This window comes from Strix aluco, chromosome 7 (assembly GCF_031877795.1).
Source record: "Strix aluco isolate bStrAlu1 chromosome 7, bStrAlu1.hap1, whole genome shotgun sequence".
In the NCBI taxonomy this organism is placed as follows: Eukaryota; Metazoa; Chordata; class Aves; order Strigiformes; family Strigidae; genus Strix; species Strix aluco.
The window spans coordinates 1,507,986-1,526,582 of record NC_133937.1 but is presented as its reverse complement, the minus strand read 5'-3'; the positions used below and the strand labels follow the sequence as shown (position 1 = coordinate 1,526,582).

Below are 18,597 nucleotides of genomic sequence, written 5' to 3'. Positions count from 1 at the left end.
CTTTTCCCCTTTCACTTCTTTGCACTGTATTGTGTCATTCTAAATTAAATCGCAAAATTAGCAAATAAATAAATAATGAGGTTAGAGGGACGTTTCCCACCAACTGGCTGCATCGTATTTCATATCCACCCTACATTTGGCTTTGCCTGGAGAACGCGTGTCCTGTAGTTCTCGCTTTGTACAGTGTTTAACAGAGCCCATTCCCTTTCTTAGCTGATCTTAGCCTCCCGCCACTGTAATCAGGATGATTAATAGCAGTTGGCTACCTTTATTAAGTTAGGTAATAGAGACCAAAGCTTATTCAACTCTGGCTTTTCCACTTGCTACTTCCACTGCCAGCTGGGAAGCACTGCTTCAGCAACCTCCTTCTCCCCTCTCCTCTCAACAATACCAAACGTTGTTCTGTTAATGTACTTTCTCTGAAGCGCTATAATGCAGTGCGTGGCTTCTCTGATAAAGCTGTAAACTTCTGCTTTATTCTGAAATTGCTTACTGTTGCAGTAAAAACCCTTTTGTACTGAGATCTGAAGATACATCTTCTGGGTCAAAGTCAAGATGTCTGTATTACTCTTTGGGCGAACGTAGCGTCGTGTTCTTTCTGCAACTAGGGAAAATGATACACAACTAAAAAGTTGGAGTGCATGTAGGTTTTTTGGAGGACAGGATCATACACAACGAGCACAAATAGAGGAAAAGAAACGTTAGCAATATGTAAGAAAGCAATTTCCTTTATGGTGTGCAATCCAATATGCTTTTATAGGATTAGGGTAAGTAGGTATTAAGACATTGTCTCTGGGTTGTTTTTGAAATAATTTAGATGTTATCATGCAGAGTAAATTGGTTCAGTGGTGCTCCTTCCTGCTAGACACATGCCTTGTGCATGATATAAAAGTAGAAATAATCTTTGTCAAAAGGCTATTTTATAAATAAGGAATAGTCTTAGGCTTGAAACAAACCCCAGTTCTGCCTTTTTTATTCTACATTGCAGCACAAAGCAGGCTGACTTAACTGACTAGTAAGGGTTTCCTGAGTTGTGTTGGCAGCTCGGCACCTCTCCGGAGGCCACAGAAGTAGTATGACCTTCTCTGTGCTGTGTGTATGTTATAATAAGGCATCTGGAAGCTGGGGGCCAAGTGCGTCACCCCTCCAAAGCGATTGCTAACTGCACAGGAGGGGCTGGAATTGGTCCTTATCTATTTGTGAAAGGACAGTTGAAAATCCAGCAGTTCAGTTGTCATTTAACCTTGCAAAAACTCAACACAGCCAGAATTTGGATGAAGTTGAGAAAAATTGAATGTACTGAGGTTAAATGAAACACTTGAAAAGTCCGTATAGATGTGTACCAGCAGAGCTGAATGCTCTCATCTCTGCACTGTTGCCAAATTTGCTTGCATTTTCAAATTACCTAGAATATGAATTTATTATTATTACTAAGTTTTCTGTGGGAGCTAGAATTTTCAGTGGAGGATCCAAGAGTTATGCAGGATATCTAGTCTTCAACACCTGTAGCTCCAAGTCTATGATACCAGTTATTTCAGAGTCCTGAAAGAAAGAATGGATTCTTTTCTTTTTTTTTTTTTTCATGTCTTAAAATATTTTTATGTGCTCCAGAAACATAGTAGGCTATCAAATTACTAGAGAACTGAAACATTTTTTTTCCCATAGAATTTTCTGCTAAGGACATTGTGCAGTAATTACATTCGGATACTGTTGAGGATCTAAAATGTCCTGCAGATTGAATTGTTTCTTTTGTTTGTGTGCTGATTCGGAGAATACACGTACAATTTAGCAATTCAGCTCGAGGGTATAAAACTACTGGAATGCTGTGGTGCTCCTTCAGGCCTTGTCATGCATCTTCTCAGCCAGGGACAACGGAGGGTCATTAAACCTTGCTGCTGACTTACCATCTTTTCACGATGACTATTAGTCTAGTTGAGTAGCCACTGCAGCTGGGCTCTCGTGCAGCCAATTCCGTATCTCATATTTTGAGGTGAATTAACGGAGCTTTCACGTTAGGTTCCAAAGGAGCTTCTAAGTAGTCCTTTGCATTTTTCCCAGTAGCAGGATCTCTCCCACACTGCGGCACGCATCTGGCATGCCAGATTCATGCAGCTGTGAGGAGAAAGCAGCACGATGCTGTGATGCCAGGGTGCAACCCTTAGTTTAGCCTTGTGCTCAGCAGGGACTTCTCTGCCTGTGATGGGATGCAGCAACCTCAGCCCTGCCGTGTGACACGATGCCTCAGGTGCACACGTCAGCTCGTGGACGTAGCGCTGAGTGTGGCCCAGGAATGTGGTGCCTCATCCCAGATTTTGGGTTTTGCTCTGCTGGTTTCAGAAATGTTCTGGGAAGCAGAATGTCAATGAGCCAAGGGGCAGCTGAGCAAATCAACGTACCTGTGGTTTATTGCCTTTCCATTTCTTTTGCACCTAAAGATAAAAAAAATAATCTCTCAGTTTTCAGGATATTTAGGGCCACATTATGTCCTCAATGACAGTGAAAATCCTCCTGTCCTTCGTTTAATTTCACTGGTGTCACTGATGGGAATTCAGAAAGTGACGGTAACGAAGATGCACTGGGAGGCATTTCTGTTCATTATGTCTGCAGAGCCAAATGGAGTTAGAGCAGTAGGAAAGTCCCATCGCCTGTTAAGTTGCTGGTTCTACCTCTCACTACACCACTGTTGGGAGGATGGTAATTACCCTCGTTGCATTAACAAGTGACAGAAGAATTTTAAGGTAACTTTTGCTGATAAACACGGTAGAACTGTTGTTACTTAAAGTATGCATTTTAAAAATTGGTTCTTGCGAGTAGCATACAAGCAGGTGACCACTTTCAGTATAATTTTAAAACACTACAGTGTTTTCAGCTAAATGACTTTTAAAATACCTTCCAGGAACTGCCCTATTTTTAAGTGCATTCTTTAATTGCTTTCAGTCCTCAGTGCATTTTTATTATATATTTCAACCAAAATGTGCAATTTGTGTGCTTCAGACGAAATATTACTGGCATTCCACTATACTTTGTGGTGTTTCTTGCAATGTCAATTAAAGCCAGTGGCTGCAATGTACCTATTTTTCATAGTCAGAAAATAGTATGCTATTTGTTCCTCAATTTTAATCATGTTTTAGACAAAGATATTCTCAAAGGCAATGAATTCCAGCAGAAGCCATGCCAGGAATTTCTGAGAAAAGGGAACGTTGTTACCAATTCTACTAAAAGTGACCCTGTGTTACAACCTTCCAACCTTACAGGGTGTTTCTGTCTTGGGTGAAATAATAGTTCTGTGCAAGGAAACCAAAGCATGCCCCCCTGCAGCAGCAGCAGATGATTGTATACTAATTAGGGAGGTAAATCTTTCACATATTAAGTCTATCTGAATCGTTGTGCAAAATGCCATTCTAAAGATGGTTATGGTTTCTTTTAGTCATTTACATTCACGTAATGTTTGGAGGGCTTTTTATAGTAATTTGCATAGCCCAGATTTATTCTGTCAGGTTTTACCTGGGAGAATTATTGTTACTGAGGTGTCTGTGGCAGGTTATCACCCTAGTGCCAGTTAAGTGCGTGCCAGAAGCAGAGATGAGTAGAGTTTAATGTATCTGCAAACCACAGCAGTGCTTGTTTAAGAGGATGCCAGTCAACTAGCAATGTGTCAGACGATCTATATTTTTATTTTCCCTACAAAAATGGCTCTGTACTAAGAGTATATATTCACTGCTAGGCTAGCACCTGGGTCTGACAGACTTGGATTTTTCAAAATTTTATAGAAAAACTTCTGTTTTAAGGGCATGTTAAACTTTCACACAAAGAGCAGAGAAACTGGATGGACAAATGTGAATCGGTGGTCTTGAAAAATTATGAGATGGTTTGTCCATAAAGAGTGTTAGGGACATTAGGGTTAGGGTTAGGGCTAGGGTCAGGTTAGTGATAATGTTAGAGTTAGGGTTAGGGTTAGGTGTTATAGTTAGCGTTACCTTAGTGTTAGGGTTAGTGTTAGGGATAGGGTTAGGGGTTAGGGTTAGGGTTAGGGTTAGGGTTAGGGTCAGGTTAGCGATGGTGTTAGTGTAAGGGTTATGTTTAGGGGTTAGATTTAGGGTTAGGGTTAGAGTTAGGTCAATACTTAGAGTTTAGGGTTAGGGTTAGCGTTAGGGTTAGGGTTAGCGTTAGGATCAGGTTGGGGATAGTGTTAGGGTTAGGCTTTAATGTTAGGTTTAGCGTTAGGGTTAGGGTTATTCTTAGGGTTAGGATTAGGGTTAGTGTTAGAGACATTAGGGTTAGGGTTAGGGTTAGGGTTTCCATTAAGTAATACTGCTTTGACAGCATTACTTTTCTTTGGAAATCTTGTGCCAGGAAAAAACTAACAGCAAAATGGAACCTCATCAACTGCAAAAGATTTTGTTTAAAACAACCAACAAGTGACTTCTTAAAGTCGATGCTGTTTTTTATGAGATCTGCCTTCCTCTGCACCCTAGTGCATCCTTGATATATCAGGCAGCATGTTCCCTCTCGTACCCTTGCTTTTGCCTCCTAACTCAGCTATTGCTTTTTGATTTGATATTCTGATCACATAAATTAATCTTGCATATTCCCATAACTCATAGTACTCATGGAGTGTTTAGACTTCCAGCTTCTCTTGCTTATTTCTCCATACTTCTTTGCCCTTGTGTCCAGTATTGATGATAGTTGCTTTTATGCCTTCATTTATAAAACTCTCTGTGGGCTTTAACTGAACCCTTCTCAGTCCCAGTTTGGAAACTCACCATGCCATTAGCAAGTCTGTGTGCAAAGACTCTCTTCCCATTTTCTCTGAGATGTATTGTGTCCTTGCCCAACAATTGTGGTAAAGCTCTTCTGATGGCAGCGTCTGAAGAGCTTTCCATTTTCTTTCTGGCTTCATCCATTCTTGCAAGAGTTGGGGTCCCCACCGGCTTGGCTGCCAGCCCCAGCTACAGTCTTGATGGGAGTACCAGTTCTTCCTGTTACATACAGAATTTGCGGGTCATTCAGCCGAGCTTCTAAATACTTCTAAACCTCCTTTTTTCATTGGGTGCACAGTGCAGCAGATACAGAGCAGCAGCCTGCTACAGAAATCCAGCAGATTTCATGGGCCCCACTAGAGTAGCGGACCAGACAAGGAGGAAGGAAAAGAATATACTTTTTAAACACTTTATTAAGATCTTGTGCTTTCCAAAGCAGCTTGTTAGAGCAGTAGTGAGTTATGCTCATAATCTCTAATGTCTGAGGTATAGGTGTGCTTGCTGTCTGTGCAGAAGCTTCTCAGGTGCTCAGCGAGGTCCTTTCCTCATCGGTTTGGTGCATCTGCAGGCACGCTGAAGGCATTTCAACCTGGCATAGGCATGAGTAATTTTTGTTTGATTGGTTGGAGGGCCATTCTGCAAACAACCATTCTCCCTTTGCCTTTCTGAATATTTTAGGAAAAACCATCACATTTTAAGACTTCTCCTATAAACAGTTCTGCATGGAAAACTGTAGAAAAATATGAGATTTTGAATTTAGAACAAAGGTTTCCAAAAGCGCATACTAAAATGTCTGCGGACATGCAGTTGTCAGGAAAAAAAAAAAGGAAAAAAAAAAAAAAGAATATTCAATAATAAAGAAAACTGGTCACATGACAAGATATAATAAAATGACCAGTTAATGTAATCTTCTCTAATAAATTTTAATTCCCCAGAATTGCATTTATCTTGTATACTGACACGTTACAATTCATATACATATCCGCAGACTGTGACATTCTGTGCTCTGGCAGCTTGTAATGAATCCTTCTCTTTGGAAAAAAGACAGATTTGTTTTGGTTTATAGTTGTTATGCCCTTGCTATCTCAGGCATAGCTGCTGCTGAATACTATCAACCGATCTTTCTTCTCCTTGTAGAACTTCTGCAGTTTATTTTATTTTTATCCTGTGGTAAACGTGTCAGCTTGATATTCCAACTTTCTTATGGCTGTAAAACTTGCTCATGCCTTTTGGAGTAGCAGGTGTTCTGGCACCTGATATGTTGTGCTATATTGGAGGGCCAGATGAAATATCCCACCGAAAATGGTTGAAGTGGTTGTTTCTGTGAGTGAAAATTTATTGTACGCACCCTGTGTAAGGCTGGAATTGGAAAGTTCTGAAATCATACAGCTTAATAAAAGGATGACAGCGGGTTTTTTGTGAAATATAGATGGTGTTTCCCATGAGCCATTTAAAACTCAACTGATGTCATAAATACAAAGAGCTAGACTTAAGGACACTATTTCTGATGACCTCTCCTAACACTGCTAAGCTTTTCCCAAGAGTTCAGCATTTAAGAGGTTAGATTGGAGCAGAGATTTTTTAAAAGTGCTCTGAAGGTTACCATCCTTCTAAGCCTGTGGTTTTTGTCTATTAGTATCTCGTTTGGGCTGTTGTCAGGCTTGATCAGCACAAATAAATCACTGCAGCTTTCTGGCTCCATCTCATCTTTAGGATATTGGAACGCTATGTCCAAGATCAGATTCCTGGTGCGACAGTTGTGGTGGAATCCATCGGTGCGAGGAGGTTTGGGGATGGGTACTCTGAAGAGGATTACACCAAGTCTGACCTCATGGTCTACGCAATTGACCCTCAAACAAATAGAGCTATAATGAGGAATGAACTTTTTAAGTAAGTATGTTTATTTGTTGCTCTTCCTATATCTCTATGGACTGTTTTGAAGCTTGTTGTTCTGTCTCTGTTAGCAAGAGGTTCAACACAACTGGAACAGAAAAATCTATTGAAGCAGTTGGTGGATGCCCCTACACCTACCCTATGTGCAGATTGGAAGTTTACAACATGACTAGGTTTGGTCCATTTCCTTGAACTGAATGGCTCCAGTACGCATGGTTTAGACATTGTTTCCATAACAGCTTGCAATACATTTGGTCCACCCTGTGAAGGAGCTTCCAGTTTAAATTCCTCTGAAGAAATTTACTTTCTATGTACCAAAACTTCTTTGTGATCTCCAAGCAAGGGCTTTGGTGCGCCAGTTGTTGACCTTCACACTTTTTGCAGTTTCCATTTGGAGCATGTCTCTTTCTCTTTACTTTTTTTGTCGAAGCTGAAGAAGAAGAAAGGGAAGGGGAAGGAAGAGGGGTGATGTGCACCTAGTCTGAAGCACAGGCGTCAGGGCATGACCCAGGTGTACATCTACGTGCAGGAAACCAGTAGGGCTCAGAGGTGCCCAGTGGGCTGAGCAGACAGACCTGCATGGGCCCATCCCACCAGCTGCTAGAGGAGATGGTGAACAGCAGTAGACTGGCCACTTATATTCATAATTTGACATTGTTTTGCCTTTTCAATTGAGTTCCAAATTAGCAATTAAATTCCAGTGTTACATAAAACATAAGAGATGGCTTTTTACTGATTGATCAACCTCACAGCATGTTGCCAGTGAATGGGCCAGCTCTGCTCACTACAGCAGTGGTTTGCTAGGGTGCCATGCTGCCTGGGCTTTTGCACATTAGCAGAGCTCCGGTGGGATATCGCTCTGGCATGCTACTACTTTGGGGACCAGCAGTAACTCGTCTCTCTGCCTGCAAAGAGAAGCCAGAGATTAAATGGGTAAGAAAATGAAATTAAGGTAATCTCTTTACATGTTTTGTCTGAGTTATCACTAGCAGGAAGTAGGTTCTAGGACAAAATTAGTATCTCAACCCATTCAGCTGCCACTATACCAATAAGGCTGTAGAATCATTTTGTTAGAAATTGTATTTTTGTGTTTCAGCATTCTGCATATGATTCAAAACAATGAAAATGCAAATCAGGCTCCTCTTCTAAAGCAGCTGGTATCTTTTGGGTTTTTTTTGCATGTGTTTCACCTTTGTGTTTGCTTTCTATCTCGGTGAAAACTAGACCAGAGTGTTCCATGATGATATAAAGCAGCATGTCAGTCAGCAGCTGAAAAAGCAAATGGCTGTGAGCCGTCTCGGTGGACTGTGATTGAAAAAGGGCTTGTTCTCCCGAGCTCTTAATTTAGTACAGATGAATTATAGCATACTAAAGCTCTGCATATATTCAGAGTTTATAGGTTGGAAAAGATCAGTGTGATCAGTCTGATCTAGTATAATAAAGACCATAGGAACTCCCAAAATTAATTCTGCTTTGAGCATGTCTTTCAGAAAAGCAACTCCTCAAGAAAATCCCATCAATGACAAACTTTGTGTTGTTATTGAAGGGTAATTATTTTTACTGTCAAAAATTAGGCCTTTTTTCTTTTTTTTAATTTGTCTACATTCAGTCACAGAGTTTTATTATAACTTTGGGTGCTAGACTGAAGCATCCAATTGGTGCTTTTAGTTTCTGGTTCCCACCAGGGTTTAGGCTTATGATCGCATCATCCTCTTCAATTTTTTTCTTGAGAAGTTCCTTGACCTCTGCACTCTGGGCTATGTTTTAATTCCTTTAATCACAGTTTTCTCTGAACCCTCTCTAGTCTTCCAGCATCACTTTCTGAACTAGGAATATAAAAATCAGATACAGTTTAGCAGTGGTAGCTTTCACAGTGGTGGCGATACAGCCTACTTCCTTCTGGTGGCCATTTTTTGTTTGTAGGTATCTCCATGGTCATACAGCCTTTTTAGGTCTTGGTGATGCAGTGGGAGTGTGTGTTCACTTGTCTACTGCCAGAGCTGCTGATCGTGCCCAGAATGGTGTCTCTGTGATTTTCTTCCCAATTTTATTCAAGAGTGAAAGTGGAAATTAAGGAAACTTGTCAGAAAGCCAGCAGAAATCCCTGATAGATAACCATTTCCTTTTATCTCTAAGGAAAAGTGCCAGTAAATCTGCTTGCAGTGCCCCTCTTAAGTGACTGTTTTACTCCAACCCACTCCCAAAACTGGTCTCAATAAAATGTATGTTACTGCCTTACAGCCAGTCTGTCTAGTGATCCCTCTTTATTATTACCTTTTCACTTTCACAGTTTGTAAATTCGCTGAGGACTGTGTTTTCTTCCAGTCATAGCCAGTTTAGAGTATGGCCAAAGTGGGATCTCATTAGAAATGCCCAAGGTCAGAAAATTTATGGGACCTTGATGACAGCTGAAAATTCGGACACCCTTTTAGTCCGCACTTTGGAAAGCTCTCTGCAAATCTGCTGTTATTAGTATATGAAAGTGAGATAGTATCTGTACATGGAGGCACTTAGCTTTTTCAACTCCATAAAAAGAATCTTTTTCTGATGCAGACTCTCTTCATGGTCAGCAAATGTGTCCCTCTTCAATCTGGTGCCCTTTAAAAATATAGGAATGTCTTTTTAGGGGTGTTTCTGTGTCCAGTGAAATACATAGAATAGAATAGAGTTAAGATAGGTTAAAAAGCAGTCTTTCAAATGTGAAGGGAAGATTATTCTCATTTGCCTGGTCTGCAAATGTATGGGCTATCAGCTTAGAAGCAACCTCATTAAAATGCTCCATGTGCCTGCATGCTCTTTTTTTTTTTTTTTTCTCCCTATTCTCTTTTCTCTCTTTGAAAGCTTTTAAATATTTAAATCAGCAAAATCCCAGGGAATGCTTTCCTGGCTTTAGGGTAGAGGTAAGTGTCAGCTTAGTAAAGTAAGGAGAAAAATAAAGTGAGAGTTTTGTAGCTTGACATCTGAAGTTAACAAATTTTGGCTAGCAGGTGGGTGAAACTCTGGATTGGCTCAGCTCAGGTGCTTACCCAAATCTCAGAAGAAATTCCTTCTGTGATCATCTTTTCTGGAGTTTTGACCTTTAGAGAAATAGCTCAATGTTTTTCCTGCCCCAGTCACAGGACACAGCAGTAATGGTTGTCCCTTCGTTGGGAAGAGATTGCCAGGAGTCACAACATCCTTCTGCCAGCTAGGAATCTGCTCTGGATCCCAGCAGAAAATAGATCAGTAGAAGAAAGGATCATGTAATAAACTGGATATGATGGGAGAAAGGTTAGAAAATCAGAAAGAGATGGAGACCCTCTTTTAAAAACTTAACAATAAGGAATATAAATTTAGCAAAGGTTTTTTCCAAATGTTCAAAAATTCCATGATGTACACAGAAGAGAGAACTGTACCAACAGCACAGATTTAGCACATGAATTCTGCCAGTTGTGATTTTAACACAACTTACAAAATTGTGTGTATTGGAAGATACCCGTGGCTTTTCTTAAATGGGCTTTCTAACACCCTGCTGTGTTTCTGCTTCTAAAACATAGTGGAGGCCCTGACTTTAACAGAGTTTATGCTAAACCTGTCACTGTTTGAAAACAATCATAGCAAAGGCCTTTTAAGGAATTTGGGGGTAAGTTGAGGACAGAGTGGAGCGGGGTGACCTGTTCCCATTTGCAGGTAGAGTCCTGCTGGGATACAGACAAGTATCACTGGTGACTCATTCTGGTTGGTGCTGGCAGCCAGGCACAAGTCAGAGCAGTGGTGGGGTCCCAGAGGTGCTTGGCTTTACCCTGGAGCTGGGAGGAAAGGATAGTCAGGACAGATAATGCCCATCAGCATCTGGGCAAAGTCACACTCGTGACCAGCTGCAGAGCTGCGTTTCTACAAGAAGCAAACGCCACTAAACCAAAGCTAATGTTTGAGGCTCCCATAATCACCCCGGGAAATGTCCTTCCAATACGTCACAGGTCACATCCAACAGTCATGAAATAAAGAGATGCAAGGCGATGCAGCATGCTCTGGATGTGCTGGATTAATGCTGGTGTGCACAACGGCACTACATGCACAGACTGTGCCATCCTCGCTACTAGGCTGCTTTGAATGGGCTGTCTCACGTCCAGCGGTCCCAAACGAGTAGCTCAATCCCACATATTTGCATTCAAGCAAAACTTTTGGCTGGAAAACAAAGACATGATTTATAAATCAGAGGCATAACAGCCACGCTGTGTTCATCACTGCCAACTGTGGGAAAACCATGGGTCTCTCAAGGCATGCTGATATTTCCCCTATCCTGTACTTTGTAAGATGGATACGCAATGAGAGATTCATGCTTTTCCTTAAGACAGTTACAACTGGTTACTTGACATTTTTATTAATCAGAAATCTGTCTGGTTACACTAAAAAAGGGGTCTGAATAGTAACTGTGCTTTGTTATTTCCTCCCTTTATCACAAACTCCTAAAAGTGGACTTTGAGGCCACTTGTATAATTTTACAGACTGAAATAATCAGTCTCCTTTTTAGTCTTTTATATGAAAGAGGGTTTGATTTATTGGAGCATAAAAAGCAGTTGAATCCAGAAAATTTCTGCTGCATATATTAACTGGAAAATGTCCACCATTAAAAATAAAATCCTTACCCTGTCTGAATCTTTTGCACAATGTATCATGTTTCATCATGGAGTAAATGTGCATGGTTAAGTTACAAACCTGTTAAAATATGGTTTGTCAAGAAAATGCTAACAGAATTTTAACTGAGAGATTGTTAAAATCAGCCAGAGATTTAATGCTGTCCTACTTGAATGCTTTTGCCCACTCAAAGGACATGTAACATGCACCAGTGACATCTAGTGTACCACAAAAGAACTAGAGCTCCATTTATACTCAGTTTGTGTCTTGTGAACCATCATTGCAGGTCTTTAAGCTGTGAGAAGTGATTTTTTGCTCAAATACCAAGGAAATGTTTTGCAGGAGAAGTCAAGGAATTAGCTGTGAATATCAGCGGAGCATACTAATACAAAGGGAAATCATTCTTCAAAACACCTTGGGTTGCTCTTTTTGAGAGTGTGGGTCTGTGAGCGAGCAGCCACTGCTCTTCTTTGAAGTTAGTATCGTGAAACCACACCATTTCAGCATTCAGGATGAATTGTTCTGCATGTTATGAGATCCAGCTAAGAGATTACACACACATATCAGAGTACATTCTCCCCAAAGTTTAAAAAAAAAAAAAAAAAAAGAAAAACATAACAAAAAACCAACAGGGACAAACAATGCTATGAGGGTTTATCAATAAATTAATTTGAGAGGAAATCAATTGTAAGTAATTAACACACTTTAAGAAATGGTCTCTTAGGAGTGTAATTTCTGTCTTGTGATCAGCCTAAGGAAGTAAAATCTATTTTAGACTTTCTTCAGACATTCAGAGTTTATATGCAGTAATCCTCTCAGAATATTTTTTTAGCTGTTGTTTTTCAGGATTTTTTATCTCAGTGTTTTTCACTTGATTTTCTTTCTCCAGGAGAATCACTGTACATGTAAGAGTCTGGGGTTCTGCTGTAGTTAAGAGCCAGCAGGATCCTCCTCCATCCTAATGGGTACTTCTTCCTTTGATCTTTATAGCTGGAGCCTACTACTTGGCAGCTTTTGAGACAGTCAATCCTCACTTCAAAAGCAATCCAAGGATTTTTATTTTCCTTTGGAAGTTAAAGCCTTGGCCAATATGTTTTTTCAGGCTCCTAAAGTAAATTTTTTTAACAAACATACTGTTTGCTATCAAAAAGTCATCCAATGGAAAATTTTCCATCATATGGGAAATGAGGTCATTTGATTAGGATTTACATTTGACCACTTGTCTTTAAACTGCCAGTTATTAGATCAGATACTGAACTTTTCCCACTGCATTTGCTTTTTCAGAGACTGTCCCAGTCCTTTACTTGGTAACTATGTGGTTCCAAGTTCCTCTCGTAGGTGGTTCACCAACAGAAGTTGGGTGTTGTTACAGGTTGCAAGCAGTGACAGCAGCACGTGGTTCCTGGTTAGCTAATACCCTAGTTCAGCCTAGGACCTAGCTCTGTTTTAACAGTGTGCCTTGTAGGCCTACTTGAAGCCAGTGTTTTTGTGATAACTGTATAGATAGCCTATTGTTCCTGTAATTAGTAATGTTAGTCAAGGTTGTTCTGGTATCTGGCAGTGGTTAGAGAACCCCTGAAGTTTAAATTACAGTTTATTATAAGCATTTAATGTTTTTCCTTTTAGCAGAGCTGTGAAACTCTGGAAGAAATGGCCTGCATCTTACCAAAACAAGAAAAAGAGGAGGCAGTTTATAGTAACCTCTCTTTGTCATCTTTTGTGACCTCCAATCTGACTTTAAGGAAATGAGTACAGCTGATGTAGCATTTTCTAAAATGTTATTGTTTTCCTTGTTAAAATTCTCCTGCATCTCTCAGGAATGCTGCTACAGCTTCCACCCAAAAATTGCCATGATGGAGAGGACACTGTCAGGTAGCATGAAGCCAGTGAATAAACTCCCTCAGCACTGTGCCAAACGTTGAGAGAGCACATCCTTCAGCTACTCTGATGTTCGCTCCTACTGGAGATGAGTTCATCTGATCATTGTCCCTCTGTGTTTTCCTCTTGCCATCAAACAGTCATGCTATAAGAGGAAAGTCTTACTCAAATAATTCAATATGTAGTACCAGCACTACAGTCTAAGAAAATAGCAGACATTGAGGCTAACTAGACAGAGCAGATAGGAGAATGAGGTTCAGAACTGATGCAGCTGGGGGGAAGGGGTCGGGGATTAATAAAAGCATGGTTTTTCCAAATCCCTTTTCTTTTTAATATTGAAAGGGAAGTCAAAAGGAACAAACTGCAGGCTATCCCTCCAGCCAAAGAATTTCTTTAAGAAACTGAGGAAGGTCCTCTAAAAATGACCCGTTTTTAGAGTAGCATCAAGCTGATCTTTAGGCCAGCGTGGTCTTTAGGAATGTGTGCAGGAGGGTTAGTTAATCCTCTGCAACAGACCAGCTTTTAGAATAGCATCAAGTTGATCTTTAGGCCAGAGTGGTCTTTATGAATGTGTGCAGGAGGGTTAGTTAATCCTCTGCAACAGACCACTGAAGGAAAAAGCACAAAGCCAGCCATTTTCCATGCTGTTCTCAATGGCATGGAGAACTTTTTGCCCCTAGAATTTCGGATAAGCTTCAGCTCACCTCTCCTTTTCAGTGTTTAAACTGGGTTCTGTTATTAAGTGCATTGGAGTTATCACTGACACAGGGGGGATTACAGGGAACTGCTAATATTCTTAAGAACAGGTATGTGCTTTATCAGACCACAGTTGTTAACCCAACTATGCAGTAATTCAAACACAGTTAATACACCTGGCTGTAATAGTTCTCTTTTGTGACATTGAAGGTTCCTGGATGGCAAACTGCTGGATATCAATAAAGAGTTTCAGCCGTACCTGGGGCAGGGGGGACGCATCCTGGAGATCCGCACCCCAGATGTGGTGGCGAACGTCAAGAAGCAGGCGCAAGCCGTAGGCTTCACGGAAGGCGCGTTACTCGCTCTGGCTGTCATAATCATCCTTTGCTGTATGCCGGCTATTTTAATAGTTATGGTCAGCTACAGACAGTAAGTACTCCTCCTCCTTTTTGTGGTAGCGATGTTGTAGTAGGGATGCTCCATTTCGTAGAAGAACTGTTTGGAAGATTATCCCTCACTGCAAGGAAATTATTATACCGGGAATTAGTTTTAATTTCCCTCTCACCGCAAGAGTTGGTCAATGTTTGATGTGAGCTGTGCCTGAAAAGAGAAAATGCATGGGAAGTGCATCTTGCTATCCTTTCTAAAGTTTTGGTGCAGTAACTGGTTTAGAATATGTGCCAAAACACAAGATCAAAAGCCAGATGATTGAAATGCAAGTGTAGATTCAGAGCTGAATTCCATGCCAAAAAAAACCCCAAAACTACCCAGAGGAAAAAGGTGCTGTTTCAACAAATGAATCCAAAATCAAATATTGTAGCTCAGGCAAAAATAAGAGGACACAACTTTTTTTGTTGAAATCCTAAAATACTCACAGTTATATTTTTTCCGTAGCTGTATGCTTCTTAAGTGCCAGTGTTTCATGAAGAATTGATTTTGTGCCATTTTAGCACCATCTAAAGCAGCATACACCAGAGAGAACCTTCTTGATATTTCTACTCACCTCTCATAGACTCAAGAGGTTTAAGTAATTGGGCTAATAGACTAATTAAAGGATCAACATCCCTAACAAGTTCTTCTCAACTCAGCCTTTTCAGGTCCACTCATTTAAAATCAATGCATTTGAACTTAATGGATGTATATTTATTCTTTAATTTCTTCTCATGAGAGATTTCTAGTTCCATGTGCATGCTCTGAGCATGAGCACTGAAAGAATCATTACAAAATAAAAATATAAATATTTCCGTGCATCTTCCCCAGTAACTGGCTATATTCAACTTCTGTATATATCGGTCTGTACCTCCATATCTTTCTATCTTCATTTTTAAATTGGTGAACTAGCTGCAATGTAATATGCCCTCATCATGGAAAGCCTCTGCTCCACAGGACCATGGAGGAGGGAGTTCCCAGAGCCCTGCTGGATTTTCTGTTTGGTTGGTTTTTGTTTGGTTTGTTTCTATGAAAAATGCTTTGGCATCTGCTCCCTTCATTGTGCTGAGGGCAGTGAAGTGTCAGTGCCTCTGCTGCATCAGTCTGTGGGAGGAGAGGGCATGGAAGAGCTGATATACATGTATTACAGTAAAGCAATTACAGTCTGAATGCTGCAATAGGTGTAATGTGGTACAATACACCAGGTGAGATTTAAACTGTGCATTTTTCCTTTGTGCACTGCAGTTAGGAGTTAGTCATCATTTAAAAAGCCTATCCTACCTGAAAAAACAGCAGCCTGCCTGAAAACGCTTTCCTTAGTAACACCAGAAAAACAGCCAAGGGTAGCCATTTCTTGATGGTTACTGCACGTTTTTTGGACTATATTTACATCCCGGTTTCTCCAAACAATTTGGGTCAAAGGCAAAAGTCCTTTTAAAGGAGTCTGAAAGAGCATGACAAACTTCTGTGCCGTTGGCATGGCAGTGCATCCCAAAGCTGCTTTAGTTCTCCCAAAATTGCATATAAAATTTGCTTCCAGTGAAACATCACTTGAACCAGTTCAACGTACAATTAGGTGGTGGTTGTTGTTATCTGAATTGCCTATTTCTTTAAGAAATCTAATACCATTATTTTTCCTTGACATCTGTCAGATTATCAAAAGATTATCAATCTCTTTTAAGAGCTTTAAGGAATCTGCCTAACTTCATTTCATCAAAAAATCCCATTTTTGTTGTCTAGAAGTATGACATGGAGTTGGATTTATAGCAGACCAATGCAAATAAACTATACTTCTATGAAAAAGGTATCGCTGAAGAGTGCCAAAGAAAATAAAAGGAATTTTAGTGTTAATATCAATACCAAAAGCTGTCTTGAGCCTTATGGTTTGTTTTTGCATTACAGCCTTTTTTTCCCCTTTTCAAAAAGAGTTTCAATATTTTTCCTGATAACATTCTGCCACTGAGTGTAGAGATTATAGTGGGATAAATGTAACTGTCATAGAGCACATATAATGGAAATGTTACAAATTTCTATTAATTTTTTTTTTATATGCAGTAGATCCATTTTTCAGTGCTTTCCAGATCAGTAATCAGCTTATTAAATTTTGGAAAAATAGTAGTTAATGAAAGAAAACTCATTTAATTTATAAAATATTCATTGTCAAAGTGCAGTTCAGTGCCTACATTTATGACTTGTAAACAAGCCAGAAACTATCATTATTCTTTTCTATTAAATAGTGTCTTTGAAGTACACTATCCAGTACAACCCCATAAGGTAACTATAAATAATGTATTATTTACTAATCAGAAAATACTGGTATCTTCTAAATAGCAATCAAAAATAATACTCCTTCACTATTGAAGATGTTTAGCATTCTTGAAACATGTTAAAAAGAGAAAACAGTTATAAAAATGCATCCCTATTAGTCCACCTGTTAAAGAAATATCATGAGGTATATTCATGTTTTCATGTCTCTCTCTTTTCTGTGTGTGTGTGTGGCAGGGAGCTGTTTTCTGTAAGCCCAAAGCTGTTTTCCCCACTGTAATTCATATTTATGCTGACTGCAAAATTGTTTCAAGAGTATCAGAAATAGCAGCTAAACACTCTTCAGCTCTGGAAATTATGATTCTTTAAACATGTCATTAATTCTGTAATTTTATGTGTGGAATAGTTAAGTAGCATCTAGTTTATAACTCCTGTTAGGTTCACTGTTTAGGACAATTGTTGGAAACGGAATTAATTTAACCTTCCTTTTTATCTCTTTATCTTTTTTTGCATAACAAAACAGATTCAAAGAGTAAGTACTTATTTTCAGCTTTGTTTCTAACAGCTTGTGTAGGAATACTGATAGCCTCCCAGTCTTTAGTTTTAAGAAGAAGGGGTACTTGACATTCAGTAAGAGTTACTTCCTATACTCCACTTGCTCCTGATCACCTTGTTTGGTGAGGTTAAAAGTTACTTACATGGCCACTCAGTGTATTTTATTATTGCATGCTAGCACACATTAAATATACTGTGATTCAGGACATTGCCTGTTTCCTGCAGAGAAAAAAGGAAATATTTCCTTGTGTGTGGTATATTCCTCAAGTGAGCAGGTGCATGTCAGACTAGAGTGCATCGAGAGACTGCCCTAGGAAGCCTTGGGTATCAACACACCAAAACAAGGTAGATCAGTCATGTCACCTCAGTGGCACCCCCCCCAGTTACACACCAGGGCCTGCGGGCTTTGTTTTCTTTTTTCAGCACTAGTGTGGCCAGCAGGGACAGGGAAGGGATCTTACCCCTGTGCTCGGCACTGGTGAGGCCGCCCCTCGATGACTGTGTTCAGTTTTGGGCCCCTCACTCCAAAAAGGCCATTGAATGACTCGAGCGTGTCCAGAGAAGGGCAACGGAGCTGGTGCAGGGTCTGGAGCACAGGTCTGATGGGGAGCGGCTGAGGGAACTGGGGGGGTTTAGTCTGGAGAAGAGGAGGCTGAGGGGAGACCTCATGGCCCTCTACAGCTACCTGAAAGGAGGGTGCAGAGAGGGGGGATGAGTCTCTTTAACCAAGTAATGAGTGATAAGACAAGAGGGAATGGCCTCAAGTTGCGCCAGGGAGGGTTTAGACTAGATATTAGGAAGTATTTCTTTACAGAACGGGTAGTCAGGTGTTGGAATGGGCTGCCCAGGGAGGTGGTGGAGACCCCATCCCTGGAGGGGTTGAAGAGTCGGGTCGACATGGCGCTGAGGGATCTGGTGTAGTTGGGAACTGTCAATGCTGGGTTAACGGTTGGACTAGATGATCTTCAAGGTCCCTTCCGACCTAGATGATTCTGTGATTCTGTGATTCTAGATAGAAAACAGAAATTTGTTTCATAGTGAGTTTACCCATTCCCCAAAAAAAGGATTTTTTTCAGAAAAAATTCTCCATTGAGACAGAAATTTCCCAGCCAACTCTAATGAGAAAGGAGTTGTAAGTGATAACTTGAACTTCGCCAGAGACTTTTTTGTGTGTTTAAAATTGCAGTTCCTTGGCGCTTGAATGAAGCACTTGACCAAAGAGCTTACTCTCCCCACCATTGGTCTTGGGCAGCCAGAACAGATAAACCCTCCTAACGAGAGCAGTGTCGGAGCTAGCACATATGTTATTTCCTGGGAAATACCTGCTGTGTCAGTGACGTTCTGCTGGTCAGGAGCTTTCTGTCCAGGGTTTCACCAAGAGAGAACAAAAACCAGAGAGCTGAAAAAGCCAGGAAAAGATTATCATGTTATTACTTTTCTTTGAAGAAGACAAAACACAGGGATGTTTTGAAAACTGCAGGAAAAAAAAAAAAAACATAGAAAA

The 18,597-nt window shown here is 40.3% G+C and overlaps 1 protein-coding gene across 1 annotated transcript in view; it reads left to right on the top strand.

The window, feature by feature from the left end:
* PCDH15 (protocadherin related 15) overlaps positions 1-18,597 on the top strand; it is a 459,942-nt gene that overhangs the window by 419,928 nt on the left and 21,417 nt on the right. Inside the window, exons 30-31 of the mRNA XM_074830171.1 lie at positions 6,474-6,650; positions 14,055-14,273. Coding sequence (XP_074686272.1) covers positions 6,474-6,650; positions 14,055-14,273 — 396 coding nt within the window. The remainder of the gene's footprint in view (positions 1-6,473; positions 6,651-14,054; positions 14,274-18,597) is intronic.